We start from the raw sequence: 17,632 nt of genomic DNA on the forward strand, positions 1-17,632 counted from the left end.
GTTAATGAAGAAGTGCTCGAGGAGTGTGGTGTGTAATAGTGACATAACCATACAGGCTGGTGAGGAAGGTTTTCATCCTCTGGGAATACAGTGAGGCATGAAGAGATCTCATAGAAAGACGTGAGACGGAGAGCTAGATTGATAGAATAATTAAAAAACGAGCGATAGAAGTTTAGAAAATGTGTGTAAATGCACAGGGGAAAAAAGACATATGACATGACCCGTGTGTGTGTGGGGCGAGACAGAGACCGAGTTAAGGAGCAAGATGGAAAGAGAGATAGAGTGGCAGAGAGACAGGAGGTGGTGGGTGCCTGATTAGCATAAAGGGTAGGGCACGATGCCCAGTTTGGGAGAAGGGTTGGCACCTCGCCTCGCGGAGTGGCGGAGGTAAAAGAAAAGATTGAGAATAAAAGCGAGGGTGGAGGGGTGCGTGTTGGAGAGCTCGGGACATCTCTAGTTTAAACCTGGCACTTGGCACTGGAGCCGCTGAAATATCAACCATAATTACACCGCAGTTATTTACAGGTTATGATGGATGCATATGCGGGAACTGAACTTCCTCACGACTATAGGAAGCACCAGGGGGATTCTAGGATTTCAGTTTTCCATCGTTTGTAAACCAGACAGCGATAAATGATTAAGCTCTTGCATGTAAATAAGAGTTTTTGTATGTTCTGCAACTGACTGTGATAGAGCGCTTTGTTTAATGTACTTCAGCGTCGCGTCGCCCACAGACGAATCTCATTTACATTGATACATTTGGATTTTTGGTTGCATTTTATGTTGATTTATTTACAGTCTTGCGTGAGAACATTGCTCTTTCCGAAGCCATGGTTCTCCACCACCACGCACGATACTTGATTTCATGAGCTTTACAGTTTTTTAATGACTGGTAAGGTGAGGATTCAGAGTGAAACACGACTGATGTAGCGTCTTCTGCTAGAGATCAACTCATCCATGTCAGGAAACTGACACTCGTGTTTTTTTTTTTACTGTTTACAGAGCCTAGGGCTATCGCAGAAACATACACACATTTTCTGTGATATCTGTCAGGTAGTAGCAACATTTACCGGCATGTGTGATTTAAAAAAAAATGCTTACATCTGTCATTGCAGACTTTTGGGGAGTTTTAAGAAGCACTTTCCATGAATAGGGGAACAATATGGCCTGAAACTCCATGTTCTCTTTTTAATCAAATTGTCAGTGAAAATATTGGTTGTTTGAAGAAGAAAAACCAACGATTAAATTGAAAATAAATAAATACATAAATAAAAACACCAGAATTAGTATCAAAGCTGCAAATTGTGCCTAAATTATATAGTTTCACTATAATGAAAACTAAAAACTAAATTGATGATGTCAAAGTGATGACATTGTTGTGTAATTTTAATAGTTATAGTTGTGAAAGTCAAGAGCTCTGTGATGAGACAGGCCAACATTAACACTTAGAGGTGGACAGTCTGCAAATATTTTTATTAGATGTGTGCCTCTAATGCACAAATAAATCACTTTAAATAACAAATTGTACTTTTACACACTCTCCCCTGTCCCTAAAGGAAAACTCTTTGCATGTTAATATTGAAGAGTATTTTAATACTGCATTTTAATATAGAATTTAATAAGAAGATCCACTTGGCTCAAAATGTCACCTGCGTGAGAACATGAAATAAATATTTATCTATTTTTGAAGTGTCACAACTTTTCCTTCTTCTTTTTTTAAATGTTTAATATATATATATATATATATATATATATATATATATATATAAAATTTTTATTTCTTTATGAGTAGTTTACCTTTGTTTGAGGACGTCCACTATGGTTCTCTCTCTCTCTCTCTCACTCTCTCTCTCTCTCTCTCACACTCACACTCACACTCACACTCACACACACACACACACACACACACACACACACACACACACACACACACACACACACACACACACACACACACACACACACACACACACACACACCACACACACACACACACACACTCGGGGAGAGTTCACTGCGTTCCGCTCACAGCAGGCTGTTGTCAATATTTCGGTCAGTCGGAGCGGTTGTATTTAGTCTCTGCGTAAGCGGCAATGCTGTGCTGTCACGCCGAGCTCGCCTCGGCATTTTTTCCAGTTTACACTTCATCAGTCTCCCGAGTCCCGGCTGATCTCACCGGCCGCCGTAGAGACACAGGCCAGTCTCTGATCTACCGACAACACATTTAACAGAGTCTCTAAATAGAAATCAGACAGTTATTCTTACAGCTAGGAGGATTATTAATGTGCATGTAGCCGATCTAATTGACAGAATGACACCTGAATGGAAGAACAAATGATAAAACTGTTGGATATCCAAATAGTGTATAAATGAATAATTATATTATTAATAGCCCAGTCATATATGAAATTCATTGTGCGGCTTTGCAAGAAAATATTTGCTGTGTGTGTGTGTGTGTGAGAGAAACGTGCAGGTTGCTTTTTAGACTGCCAACATTTTGTTTTGACATCCATTTGGGTGGTTCTGCTAATCTTAGGAACCTTAAACGGTAGGCTACCTTAAAAAATATATATAGGATATATAATATTTATTTATTTATTTACAAAATGCGTCTCAATAGCTTTTTTGTAGCCTATGCATTAAGGATATTTACCCGCGGAACTGAACTTAACTTAAATTACTCCCAGATTTTCAAACGTCTTGGAAACGTATCAGTTCATACAAAATTAATGAATTGCACACAAGGCTACAGCTAGTTACACAGCTCTCCAAAAACACCTTTTAGTGAACGGATTTCTGTTTGTATAATAAAAAAATATTTTCAGTTAGGCTATTTGACCCTTAGGTTACTAAGTTATGCTATAGCCTACGAGCTGCTTGCTTTCTATTTGCATAGCCTTTTCTTATGTAGGCTTGATGAAGAAATGTTTAAGTAGCCTAGTTTTTAAATTTGTTGAAAATATTTTAGTTTGTTGTTAAATTTGTTAAAATAGCCTATGTTTGAATTGGATGTCCTTATAAATTGACAAGTTGGTCATCCATGGCATCATTTTATAAAAGGTGTTTATTTAAAAAAATATGAATTAGTCTAATAGTTGCTAGGCTATGTCGAGATATTCTACGAATAGTTTAAAATATATCGGTATTAAAAAACACATTTATAGGCTATTATAACGTCTCTCTTAATTGCAAACCAATTTGGCAGCGAACCACTGAAAGTTAAATAAAAATGCTTCTTGAAATCGGTGTGTGGATAAGATCATTATTATTTAATTATTTATTTAAAAATAATACTATTTTAATCAGTTATTATTTGGCTACTTTGATGCTCCCATTTTCAGCTGGATCACAATTCACGGAAATATTTTGTAGGCCTGTTTTCTTTGTTGGTGTTTTCGATTTCGTTTTTTTAATTTTTATTCTTGTACTTTAAGAATGGTATTATGGTGCTGTTCTGCTATATATATATATTTTTAAATATACGAATATAAAATATCTGGTTTTGACCTTTTAGGGAAGTGCTCTTTTCTCCTGCTCTCTCTCCTCAACATAGGCTACTCCCTAAACCCATGGTAATTCAAGTTTTATTATATTTTTTGGGGAAAATATATTATATAGACTATATTTTTTCAAACTACATTACTACCTATAGATCATGTCAGATCCCTCCGCTCTCGCGCATTAGCCGCGCGCGTGTCTTCTTCTCCGCTCCATCCGCAGCCTTTTTTTTCTGTCTCGCGCCAATATGATGGAGCTCGAGCTCCCGCCAGCGCAATAAAAAAAAATAAAAAACGTTAGCGGTTTACAGCTACGTTGTCGTATGCCTTTATAGAAGACAAATGCAGTTAAAGAAATGGAAAAGAATAAAATACATGAATCTTAAAAGAACAGACTGACGACCAAAGGTATGGTAGGCTAGGCTACTGTAAGACTCTATGTACAAGGTACCATTTTATGTCTTTATTGGCCTTGAATTTCTTCCAGAATTGTATTCCTTTCGTTATGTTATGTTTGAAAATAAAAAAAGGTACTTTACTTGTCCATAACTAAGCCTTTCTATGTAAGTCAGTAAGGTGGGCCAAACTTAGACCCTTACAAAAAAATGTGAGTGTTATTGTACACTCTCAGAAAAAAAGGTACGCAAGCTGTCACTGGGTAAAGCTTTTTTTCTGAGAGTGTAGCCTATATGTTGGCTACACTAAAAGGTCAATCATACAAACTAAAACCTTTAAAAATGGTAATGGACATTTGATGAGCCCCCAGTTACAAAAAGCCCAAAACATTAGTCATTTGGACAGAAGTAGAAATGAGATTTAAACAAAATTCATAAATGTGCTAGGCACTTAACTTTGACAGGCTTTGTGTATAACTAACTTCATGTGTGGTGTAATATAGAGTAACAGGCAATTTCAGCACAGATTCTGTAAATAGTGTGTGTGTGTGTGAGTGTGTGCTGGAGAGTTTTCTTTTCACAATCTCAGCCTTTTTCTCTCTTTCTCTAGAAGTAGTAGGGCTTGCTATACAGACAAAAACACACAAGCAGTACGCAGCAGAGCGAGACAGCCTTTCGTAGAAATCTTGCTTTTTTTTGTCTGCCTCTCTTTCTCAAACTTTTTTTATCTTCCTCTAGCGCTCTTTTTCTTTTTTCTTGGGTAAAACAAAGGGCGCTGTTTAGAGAGGAGAGTGTCATACAAAGATAAGATAGGCTGTGGTATATAAGAGTTTGAATAAGGTCATTCGGCAATGAACAGATCCAGCTTGCCGGGGAACATGAGCAAACTCTGTTTTATGTGCCGTTTATGGCTTGCGTACTAATTTAAACACATGATAACAACACAAAGTTCATGCTGTCGAGTTTGCTAAATCCAAAATAATGCCAGATTCGATGCGTTCGTTCAACCAATAATTCAAGCAAGAACAATGAACTTGTTACTGACACCTTTTCCCCCTAGGCTGTTTTAATGCAGACACTTTTTGTTTGGAGACATGGAAATTATTTCATGGAAATAAATGTCAGACACAAACAATCCATGTTGTCTGTCAAACTAAATCAGTACTGTAACAACATGATTCCGGTTTTGCCTATAAAATGTATGCAAAACAAAATACCAAGACACCTTGTTCTGTACACAGTCAACTGATATGAATTGTGTACGACTTTTCTTTAATTTGCATTGGAGTTATACAGCGCTGCGTTTGCTGAGGCTTCTTCACCCGGTGGTCTCGGGTAGGCCTGATGGTCGCCCTAAGGTGTCGCGTAGCCATGAAAGAGTGGCATATGTTGCATAAACTCATTGTAGGGATTAAACCAGATTAAATCACTTGATATGTGAATCTGCCCAAGCTAGCGATTTCCATGGATCATTACGGATCATTGGGAACAGGGATTGACCAAGCACTGAATTCCTTTAATATGTTGTATGTATACTGTAAGCTATATAGTCTAATGCAGGATTGAATCACTGAACGTTTCGTGTGCTGGTGTGGTGGAGTTTCTGGCCGGTTGATGCTGTGACCAATGCAGTGTTGTCATTACGCCTGGTTGCCTGTCGTGCAAACTTATATATTTGGTTTTCAGTGATGTAGTGAATATTGTTGTTGCAAATCCTGCAAATTTAAATATGCAAATGCGGTAAATTTAGCTGTTTAACTGATATGAGGATGTTGAAATTGAGGGATTGATTTGCTGCAGTCTTAGAATGGGTTGAAAATGATGTTATTAGTTTTTAAAAAATAAAATTACAAAACAAATGTCATTGTTTTCCTGCAAAAGATGTTTATGGAATTATAAACAAACATGAGTTTCATTAAAGCTGCATAATTTCCAGCTATTATTGCAAATTCATTTATTATTATTTTGGTAAAAATACATCATGTTTAACCATAAATGAAGATATCTTTTTGTTTGTCGGGCTATCATTTTGCGTTTATATTATATTTGGTGAAGAATACTATATATATGTGCGTGCGTGAGTGTGTGTGTGTGTGTGTATATATAAATACGTTTTTTTTGTGGTTGGACTCTAAGACAAGCTAATTGTTGTAAGTTAGTTGTTGAGTGCTGCTATGGTGTTGCTGTTTTGTAAGAAGAATGTGTCAACACTTTGGATTATACATGTGTTAAGGAAATCGGGGATTTATTATTTTCTTTAAAGACAATAATATTCATGATATTTTTTCATAGTAAAATCCTTCAAACAGGAAATACCAGAGGTGATAAAAAAAAAAAAAAAAACTTAATAAACCCCTCTGTTTATTGTCAAAATGTTTGCATCGGATGCTGACATGTCTTCAGAAGAAGTTTAGAGAGAGAGAGAGAGTGTTGTTCTGCTGGTGACTATGTCTGCTTTTGCTCTTTGTTTGTGTGGCGAGTCTAAAGGCAGCTGCTGGTCTGTAGCGTCTGCTGTGAGTTCTGGCCCGCTCGTTCACACGCCGCTCAATGGAGGGAGGGGACGGGGCAAACGGGGACACTGCTGTGCGCTCGCTCGCTCACTCGCTCGCTCCATGGAGGAGATGGCAAGTGTATTGGGTGAAAATGGCAAAAGTGCGTGTGTGCATCTGAGTGCGATTCTTGAGGACAAGAGGGGGAAAATGGAGGTAAATTGGGGTGGGAATGGAATACGGGCGGCGCCGCTGATTGGCGCATGTGAAATTAATGTGCTCTGGACTTTGCAGTTGCACAAGATAGGAACTTGTTAATTTGGCAAAGTAAGGAGCCAACCCAATGACCGAACCCTACACCCCCCCCCTCTCTCTCGCTCTCGCTCCGTCTCTTTCACCCTCCCTCCGTCCCTCCCTCCCTCCCATTCAGCCCTTCAAGCGTGCGTATTGGCTGAGCGATCGGGCACCCGGTGCCAAATAGGTGGGCTCAGCTTCGCGCTGGCACACTCTGAGGCAATGGATAGGAAACGAGCATGGAGAGGAAGAGAGAGATAGAGTTGGAGAGGAAAAAGGGGAAAAAAAGAAGCTTCTATCGGGTTTGCCAGCGGTCGTACGCGCTCTTCCAACATTGATTCGGTTCTCTCGTTTTTTTTTTTTTTGCGCTCTCCATTCGCTCCTCTCTACCCCCCTCTCTCTCTCTCTTTCTCTCTCTCTCTGTCTATCTCCCATTCTCTGTCTATCTCTCGCTCTCTGTCTATCTCTCGCTCTCTGTGAGTCGAATGCAGAGCACGCATATCTGAACAAACACCACTTACTGCTTTGCCAAACATTTTTTTTCTTTGTTGCGGTATTTGTGTATTTATCTGTGTATGTTTTTTCTCTAACAGTGAGTACAATACTTTTTGATTACAAGCAGTTTCGTTGTCCGCCTTCCTGTTTTCATATGTAATTTGTATGTTTTATTTTCGTTTTTGGTGACTGGCAAAATCCCCAATTTTTTATTTTTTTTTTGCTAACTTTTCCCCCCCCCCTTTCATTTCCCCCTCTCTGTTTTGTGTATTAAATATTTCTCTCTTGCATTTCTTGTTCTTCTATCTCCAGAGCTATGCCACTATTTGGCTCCTCCAAGATTTTCTGAATTTTTTCTTCTTAACCGACTGGACATTTAAAAAAAAAATTCTTTACCTTTATAATTTTGTGCAAAAAAAAAGAAAAAAAGAAGAAGATATATATATCTACTAGCATGTAGTGTCGAGTTCAGTGCCAAGAAGACATTTGACTTGTTTTTCCACTCCATATCGGCTGGCAGAGTTTATGATGAAAGTGCAGAATGGTAACTATTTAATTTTGCTGTTTTGCTGCATGTCTTGTGTGTTTTGTCTGTGGCGCTCTGTGTCCGTGTGGCGATGTAGTTTGGATCGGGGCGCGCGGTCGCAGGGGTTGGTTGTGCGGTTTGGCACAGGCGACAGTGAGCAGCTGTTGCGGACTCTTTACGCCTGTCCCTCAAAAACATCATTGTCTGTTTTGAACTGAGAAAAGGATCTCTTGAAAGCCAACAATGTCAGTGTAATAAAAGAGAAACGTAGATTAGAAGACAAAAAAAAGTGAGGTTACAATTTAGTACAAATTTTCTTAATGGAATGTCTACAGTTTTATTGCATACTTTGTTAGGAATTCTTGTTAAATCTAAATCAGCGTTGCAGTATTTGTATTTATGTGATGACGGATGTGTGTGTGTGTGTGTGTGTTTGTAATCCTCACACACGCACTCATACGTTTCCCGTACCTTCCTTTGGCAGAGCGTCGCTGAGCCAAACTCGCTCTCGTTCGGCTCATGCTCCGTAATTCTAACGTCTTCTCCCCTTCCCTCCTCTCCTCTCCCCTGCTTCCCGTCTCTCCCTCCCTCTCTCCATCCCTCCAGGATGAATTCCATCCCTTCATCGAGGCTCTCCTCCCGCACGTGCGGGCTTTCTCCTACACCTGGTTCAACCTGCAGGCCCGCAAGCGCAAGTACTTCAAAAAGCACGAGAAGCGCATGTCCAAGGACGAGGAGCGCGCCGTCAAAGACGAACTCCTGGGCGAGAAGCCCGAGATCAAGCAGAAGTGGGCGTCGCGGCTGCTGGCCAAATTGCGCAAGGACATCCGGCCGGAGTTTCGCGAGGACTTCGTGCTCACCATCACGGGGAAGAAGCAGCCGTGCTGCGTGCTGTCCAACCCCGACCAGAAGGGCAAGATCCGGCGCATCGATTGCCTGCGGCAAGCCGACAAGGTCTGGCGCCTGGACCTGGTGATGGTGATCCTGTTCAAGGGGAGCCCGCTGGAGAGCACGGACGGAGAGAGGCTGGTCAAGTCCCCGCAGTGCTCAAACCACACCCTGTGCGTGCAGCCGCACCACATCGGGGTGTCCGTCAAGGAGCTGGACCTGTACCTGGCCTACTTCATCCACATGCCAGGTCAGTGGGTTACGCTCTCTTTCTCTGTCCCACAGCTACTGATACTCGAACGTGTTTATTTAAGAGGGGTCAGAATGCAGGGTAAGGGGACACCATAATCTTCATCACATCCAGCACACGTATAAACACTTTGAGCTTTCAGCATCCGTGTTCTGCAACTTCAGACTCTGGGTTCCCACGGTCATGGAGAAATCTGGGAGTAGTTGTAGACGTGACTAACTCATTTTAAAAAGATTGAAAATTTATGTATTGAAAATTATCTCGCTGGTTATGCTCTGTATGGAAATCCTATCAAACTGCATTCAAATCTCATGAGGATTTTTGTGATTGTTAGAGACATTTGTACACTAATAAGGTTGTTTAAAACTATTAATTCTACAGATTATTATTACATGGCTTTCAGAAATGTAAAAAATTAATAAAAAATTCAGTGCTCAACTGGAATAATTCATGGAAATTAAATTAATAAATCTAATGCATTTCTGCCATTGCTTATTTAATGAATCTTTTGAGGTAATTTCACCATTTTATTTATGTTTTATTGTTTATAATATTTTGATTTCTTTTGTTTTTTGTGATGGTGATTCAAATATATAGTGTATTGGTTGTTTTTACAAGAAAACACAAAGCGCCTGGCCTTTTCAGTTCTTCAGTGCCATCCGGTTTTCTCATTGGCAGTGTGTTTTAGAGCCGTATCATTTTAGTGTGTGTGTGTGTGTGTGTGTGTATTCATGGATAAGTTACCAGCACAGTCTCATACACTCATTGCCAAACACTGTTTCTGACACGGCTGACACTCTTTCTGACGCACACAAGATCGGCCAAACACGCTCAGGCCAAGCGGCTCCATAATACTGCGATTACAAAGCTGAAATTGCCTTTTTTTGTTGATAATTCATTTTAATGTTATAGTACAGCAAACAAACGACAATTTTGTACGACCTGGCCTGTTTTCAGTTAAAACCATTACAATAGCCATTAACAAAATATTAGCAGCAGAATGAAAGCGTTCAGTCTCTCGTTCAGCGCACGCACTGGTTCACTCTGTGCCCAGCAGGGTTGGCCATCGCGCTGCCCGTCCAGAACGTTTTCTGCTGTACTGCGGTCTTATCTTATCAGGCTAATTCCAGTGTGCACTGGCGCTTTTATCAGGCTCCAAATAGCCCCGGCGGAGACTGGCACCCTGCAGGGCAGCCGTGCTGAATCCCGGGGCCCGTGGCATCCCGTGCCAGAGCTCAGGGGGCCTTTCTCAACATGCACACAGTCTCCGTGCGCTGCTCCGGGTTGAGGGCATTTTATAGTTATCATATTCATTTTATTCTCGATTTAAATTGTGCATTCAATACTAAAACCACAATTTGAAACCTAATTTGAAATCGCCTGAAGGTTGAAATCAGGTATTTGTTGTGCGTGCCAAAAAAAAAAGATCTGCATTCTTTGTATTGAATGCTATGGTTCAGCTGTGTATTTAATTTGTTTGTGTTGCTTTGTGTTTATTTTGTCCTTGTGATTTGTTTATTCGGAGCACAAACTCTTTGTTTATCATTATTAAACGTGGACTTCATTGTCGCACGCTCAAAATCGAGGATTCCTCTTTTGTGTCCATAAGAAAGCAAGGCAAGAACAAGAGAAAGGACAGCTTCGGGAGTCGCTACAGTAATTGCTCTAGTTGGCACTATTGCAATGCCTTTGGTGCGGGAGGATGCGTGTGTGTGTGTATGCATGTATGTATGTGTGTGTGCGCGTGACTATGAGTGTGTGTGAACTCTGGTCTCTCTTTTTCAACTCTCTCTCTTGCCATTTTAAAACCGTTCACTTAAAAAGTTTTGGTTCAATACTTCACTAACCTAAAACATTTTTTCCCCTTGTTATTGTAGAGATAGAGTTAGACTTTTTATTTGTAATTAAACACTTACGTCTGCATCGTGTGTGAACTTGCTAGTGAGACTCGTCAGAGTTTGAACCCAGGCCCAAATCTCAAACCGCTATACCCTGTGCTTAACAGGTTTTTTGGGATCTGACTGGAAAATGTTCCATACTTCACTAAATTTCGGCTTATTTTTGTCTTAGAATGAAGTGCGAAATGAATAGTTTATTTAAGACCCTAAGTAATAGTCCAGGTGTATTGGAGGTAAATGTGTTTTAAATGTGTTTCCATTAAGATTGGTGGTGATTATGGGGAAAGTCATCCTAATGGAGGGATGTGGCTTTTGGCTAAAGAGAATATTAATTTTATATCCAGGGTTGTATTGTCAGTGCTGCTAATATATCATTATTATGAGAATATCATCTCAACTTTTCCCCCTGCTTCAGCTCTCAGTCTCCACACAGGAAATTTGATATTTAACCATTAAAGAGGTGTGAACAATGTGCTTTATGCCATTTCAGGTGTTTAACTGCTGCTCTTTAAATGGCGGTTACATTTAGGAGACAATTTTTCATGAAAATTTGTGTTTGCTAGACTAGAGCATTTATTGTTTTCTGCTAAATTATTTATTGTATTGTTTTAATAACTTATTTCACATTCTTGTTTTCTGTAAATAATGTTTTTTTTGTAATAATGAGTATTTCCTAATTATGTTTAACCATGAAAAAATATAGTTCTTCTTTGATTTGAAGGCGCTTTCTGAAAGGAACTGATGCGTAAAGCCGGCAGTCGTGATTTCTCTGTCTGGATGCGGCATTGTGGGAGTGTTTTGTTTGGAAATGAAATGTTTGGAATAGCTGTTAAACAGATTATTGCAGCAGTCGTCATTCACTTCGAGCCAGTGTACATAACGCGTCTCTCTTTCTTTCATCACTCGTTCTGCTTCCAAGTGCCTCCTCTGTCTTTCTTTGTCTCCGTCAATCTTCCTCTCTTCCTGTCTCCTTCTGAAAGTCTGATAGACTGTTGAAATGGAAGGAAAAGCCTCCTCCTTGGGTCATGGGTCAGATTGTACTGGTCAGAGAGATTTTTATGTGTAGAGAATCTCCAAACATAATTTTCCGTTATCCTACATTTCTCCTATATTTAGGACTGCACTCGGCTCTGACTCCCCTGGGCTGCTTCTTCTTCTTTTTTTTGCTTAAATATGCCACTGCAGTGCTATTAAGCTTCAGGGATTTCTTGACTATTTTTGTGATTTTTTTTTTTTTTTTTTAAGTCTTCATGCTTGATTCATTCTACTGGATTTGTTCAAGAAAGACGTGAAGTATAACTTTCTCAGCTCCTTACACACCGGAGACATTTATGGGCTTTTTAAGAGCACAAAGGAAGGATTGTAAAAGTGAAACACATTAACAAACACACCAGTGTCAGCTCTACTGAATGAGCACCTGCTTTTAAACTCTACAGGAGGGACAGACAGAGAAAGAAAAGTAAAAAAAAACTGAAGCTGAAGCTGAGAGTAAAACAAAAAGAGGCAAATGTTTTCTCTTCTCAGTTGCTGGTCTTTTAGTTTTTTTTTTGTATTCGTGTCAAGCATGACATTTGTCTACATTAGCACTGAGCAATATATGTACACATAAATCTAAGATTATTTTAGTGATGATAAAATAAACAACTGAATATCAACCCTTCCTTATTCTACAAATATGAAGGATCTAGAGATTTTTTTTTTTTTAATAGTGTCTCAATTTTTTTTGTTGGTAAGTTCTGTTTATTTCTGTCAATATTTTTTTTAACATATTTATTCAGTCCTTGCATGCATTTTTTATGCATTAAAATCTTTTAATTAAAATTATGAAGGTAAATAATACTGTTTAACACTTATTATATATATTGCTGCATATAAATGATTTTAAGTAGTATTTTTAGAGCAAATTATATATATATATATATATATATATACTGTATATATTACTCTGAATATCTATGTACATGTTTGTGCATATATATATATATATATATATATATATATATATATATATATATATATATATAATTTGCTCTGAAAAAACTATATTGAAAATGTTTTGAGAATATTTAATTATAATATATATGTTGTCAGATATGCTGAAAGATTTTAAACAAAAAAAAAGTTAAAATGTGTTTACGTGTATCTGGAGAGAGAGAGAGTAATGTGGCCCACTCACAACGACTCTGGTTACGAGTCAGAGAACACAATGCCGAGCTCAGTAACAGCACAGGCCTACTCATTACACACACACACACACACACACGCACGCACACACACACACACACACACACACACACACACACGCACGCACACACACACACACACACACACGACTCAACGGCCATGGAAAGCTGAGCCATAACTCAAATCTATAGGAGTAGAAGTTCTGCATTAGTGCTGTTAGATTGAATTCTCATGGAGCTCATTAGATAAAACCTCTTTAGAAAGAGGAGAAAGGGATGATCAAGATCGCCGAGGGGCGAGAGAGAGGGAGACGGAGAAAAGGCGAGGGAACGGGGGCAGCCTCGTCTGCCATTTTTTGGCACCCTGTACGGTGAGCTCTATGTAGAAGGTGCCAGAACCTCATCGCTGCCAACCTCTCTCCCTCTGATCCTTTCTTCCTCTCCCTCTCCCTCTCTTTTCACCCATTCTCTGTGTCTCTCTCGGGGGGCTCAACCCCAGCGTCGCCCCCGTCGTCTTGATATGTCCTCCTATTTTCAGCTCAACAGTTACGTCAATTATTTTTCTATACAATTCGATTTTTGTTGTGCATATTTGCATGGACATGTGCGGGGAGGTTGCACTTGTTTGCTTTTTTTCTTTTCTTTTTTTCTTTTTTTTTCTTGCTCGACTTTGTAGGACATCGAAGAAAGTGTTCAGACATCTCATTAATAGGAATTGAAATCTGGATTTGGATTTCACTTAGAAAATCTGGATCCTAAACAATTCATTTTAAATATTCTTTTAGGACTTTTGAAGAAAGCCCTCTTTCAAAAAAAAAGAAAAAAAAATTGAATAATTATTAGTTTAAACAAAAAAACATTATACCAGGTTCAATACAAGACAGAACTTGCCGTTCAGTGAGTGAGTCATTTAATTGTTTTTGACTGATTCACTGAAAGGAGTCATTAGACTGAATCAAACTGATCACCATGTGTTATCATCCGTTAAAGGTGCACTTAGTAACTCTGTGTTTTTGATCATGCAAAAGATTGCAGCTGATCAAATTGATTCCATTAAATCATATTTGACTGATTTTCAAACAGCTTTGAAATCACTAATCACAGTAGTTAGCCATGAATATTTTGTTTCATGAATAAAAGTGCCCAATAAGGGGACGGTTACCGAGATAAAACATGATTTAAAAATGTCAACCCCCATGCTATATTTAACAATCCTTTAACAAAACTTTCCTTTGGCCACTGATACGACTGAAGTGCAAACGAACATTTAGTACTGTTTATTGTTTTGTGTACAACTATTTAATGTGGGAAAAAAATGACTGGGTGCACCTTTCAATAGAATCGGCGGTTGTAAATCGAATTTCACTGGTGATGCTTTATGTTTGTTCATTTCTCATGAAAAAAAGAAAGAAAAACAGCACAGGTCTTTCAGAACAATCTGAGCCGTTTCTCAAAGGTCAGTTTCTGCCGGTCTCTCGTGGGCTTCGCGGTTGCAAACTTTTCCTCTCCCAGCAGAGGCACGAAGGGCACGAAACTCAGCGGCTTGTCTTCCCCAGTGAAAGCCCAAGCCGTCATACACAAATTTTGCCGGTGTTACTTACCGCATGTGAAAGAGAGAAGGTGTTGTGTTTTTTTGGAGCTCCTAGTAAGGGAAAACGTCTGACAGGCACAACAGAAACACAGCGAATCAATTCTGGCATGCGTTTGTGTGTAAGGGAATAGGCCTGGAAAGCAGTTTGGACACAGATCTAGGCCGCCCGTCTCGGTGAGCGGGAAAGAACGCAGAGAACAAGGGATGAAACCGGAGAGAAAACGGCAAGGAACAGGGGGATGGGATAACAAGGGAAAGAAAAGCTGTTGTGTGTGTGTGTGCGTTTCATAATAAGAGTGTGAAAAATAGGCCTATAAATGAGAGTGTGTAAAGCTTCATGGCTCTCAGCTCCAGAAAGCCCCATTCATCAGACGGGAGCATCTTCCCGCTCTTAAAACAATGAAAGGCAAACCCCCCCGTTCTCTCGAAGCAGAGGAGAGTCTGTCGTTTGTTTACAGAGATAACAGGATAAACGAGAGAAAGAGAGAGTGCGAGAAATAAAGTGTGTGTGTGTGTGTGTTTTTGTGTGCCGAGACAGAGGGCCCCTGTATGCCACCGGATGAAGTGATGGTGGGATAGCGCATGATTAGTATGTTAATAGGCAAATATAAAGTGTTTGTGTGTCCGTGTGTGTTTGCATTCGATCACTATGGGCCTTATACATATGCATCAACATACAGAAGCGTTTTTGTTTGTGCACATTGGTGTGTTGAGCTGTGTGTGTGTGTGTGCTTGTGAGTTAAGAGGAATCGGTGTGTATTTGCATACGTACATGTTTCGGCATACGTGTGTGTGTGTGTGTGTGTGTGTTCGGGACTTTGGCACCTGTTGGTCTCTGTGGGGCTCAGATTACTGATTTTGGTTTCCTCCTTTTGCTACTTTTATCTATTAAGAACTCCATAAAATAGCTTGACAAGACATTTTCTGTCTACTTTGTATAAAAAGGCTTTAGTTACGTCACAGCCTTTACATTTTGACACTTGCTGATTGGTTGTCGGGGGAGGGACATTCTCATTTTAGAGAGCATTTGTTTGGACAATGTAGTGCAGGATAATCATTAAAGGGGGGGTACAATCAATGGTGTTTCATGTATTCAGAGATGTTTACAGTGTTAAAGAGATGGATTCTCATGCTAATAATGGCCAAAGTTTGAAAAGTTATTTTGAACGAATAACAGAGAATTTCTGTGCTGAAAATCATACTTCCGGATTGCAACACGTTTCGGCTGTTTTTTTTCTATCGTAGATCTAATGACGTAGACCAGAGTGGAACTCCTTATATGAGCATTGCTCTCGGAAAAGCGCGTTCACGCACACGTCGACCAGAGGAGAGAAAGACCGCGCTCATCGACGCATAGACATCATATATCTCTATATAATATCTATGCATCGACGCGCTACTACCGGAAATCATCATCAGCAGCGCTAAATAGGAATGGTTGATGTCAAGAATGTCTCCAAAAAAGTGTGTTTTGGGATGTGAGGGAAAGTTTACCTTGTTCAGCTTCCCAAAGAACCCAGTGTTACTGGAACAGTGGATGCAGTTTGTATTTCCGGGACAGCAAAGGAGTGTGGCAAGTGCGGTTTTGTGTTCTGGTCATTTCAGTGACGAATGTTTTATTAACAAGGCCCAGGTCGTCGCTGGATTTGCAAACCAAATACTATATATATATAGTAATATGGCCTACCGCACCACGATCGATAATAAGCAAACCTTCCCGGGCGCTCCCGCTTGACTCTATAGCTCCGCCCGCCCACGCCCAGAATCAAGGACCTCGGCTTTTTCCGGTTAGAATCGGAAAGCTGTATTTTTATTTTATAAATATGATGAAACTAAAGACTTTTTGGAGATATGAAGGACGCACTATTACTCTATAGGTACTCAAGATTAACATGAGATTGACTGAAACTAAGTATTTTACCCCCCCTTTAATGGTTTATTTTCCGGTTTATTTATATAAGAGAAAATACATTTGTTGCAAATTGTTATATCTGCTAATTTTTTGGGTAAAAATTGTTAACATGCGCAATATGTAATGATATTCATCAAACATTCTGATTAAGGTTTGTTTCATTCAGAAATACTGTCTTTAAATTTTCGTTCTATTAAAAACCGTTCATGTCTTTATCATATACATTTTCCAATGCAGCTTTAACCCTCCTAACCGCAAGTATTAAACTTGTGCTGTTTTTTCTTTATTGTAGGGATCCACTGATATGAAAATTTTGGCCGATAACCGATAATTCTTTCATTTGAAAGCTGTTAACCGATATACTGGCCGATAAATCTAAATCCAATTTTTTTTAAATAATTTTTGAGAGCCTGATTACAAAAACAAAAGTCTCACCATTAAAAGCCATGACCAAACCACACAATTATATATTATATCTCATTATGATTTTATGCAGCCTATATGACAGGCTTGCGCTTTACTGTATTTTCCCTTTATCGAAGTGATTCCAATCATATTTCAAGCCATTCAAAACCATTGTGGTGAACAGTATTCGTCTGAAGTGTCTCAGCTGGCAGAAAAAACAATACATAATTTATTGGCTTTAACATGTTGGCCAAATTTTCCGGGCCGATATCGATAACACTAAAAATTAACATGTCGGCCGATACCGATATGGTGGCCGATATATCGTGCATCCTTACTTTATTGATATGATATGATACTTTATTCGCATGACAGTTTCAATGTTTACAACAATCAACATCCAATAAACATCGACATACACTTTTATTGTCACTTTTGATCAATTTAATGCAGCCTTGCTGAAAGTTCTTTAAAAAAAAATATATATATATGGTACTGATTTTAACCATAAAGTCTGTAACAGAGTTTCCTAACACACACACACACACACAAAAAAAAAATCTGTGGTGACAGCAGTCCCACACAAACACATGCTCCGCCTCCACAGTCCATTGGCAGTGATGGGATTGGCTCTGATTTAGGCTGGTGTCATGGCAACCAAAAAACCCAACATACCTTGTTGCCTGGGCTCCATTCAGGGGTTCTGTAAGGCCAACGGCCGAATGTTGGGATAGACATCATTTCTCTCAGATGGGTTTTTAAGGGTAATATCTTAAGCACCACATCAGTCAGAAGGAGAGGGAGAGAGA

The 17,632-nt window shown here is 39.3% G+C and overlaps 1 protein-coding gene across 31 annotated transcripts in view; it reads left to right on the forward strand.

The window, feature by feature from the left end:
- The window catches only part of nfixa (nuclear factor I/Xa), a 120,739-nt gene that overhangs the window by 57,630 nt on the left and 45,477 nt on the right, over positions 1–17,632 (forward strand). For 27 of the 31 annotated variants that reach the window (XM_079615536.1, XM_079615532.1, XM_079615523.1 and 24 more), the window contains one exon: positions 8,303–8,834. In XM_079615536.1, the coding sequence (XP_079471662.1) occupies positions 8,417–8,834 (418 nt within the window). In that variant the 5' untranslated portion in view covers positions 8,303–8,416. Of the gene's footprint in view, positions 1–6,884; positions 7,715–8,302; positions 8,835–17,632 lie in introns of those variants that run through there. The other 4 variants (XM_079615543.1, XM_079615519.1, XM_079615542.1 and 1 more) reach the window with 2 other exon arrangements.

The sequence above is a fragment of the Phoxinus phoxinus genome (assembly GCF_949152265.1).
Source record: "Phoxinus phoxinus genome assembly, chromosome: 6".
NCBI classification, from domain to species: Eukaryota; Metazoa; Chordata; class Actinopteri; order Cypriniformes; family Leuciscidae; genus Phoxinus; species Phoxinus phoxinus.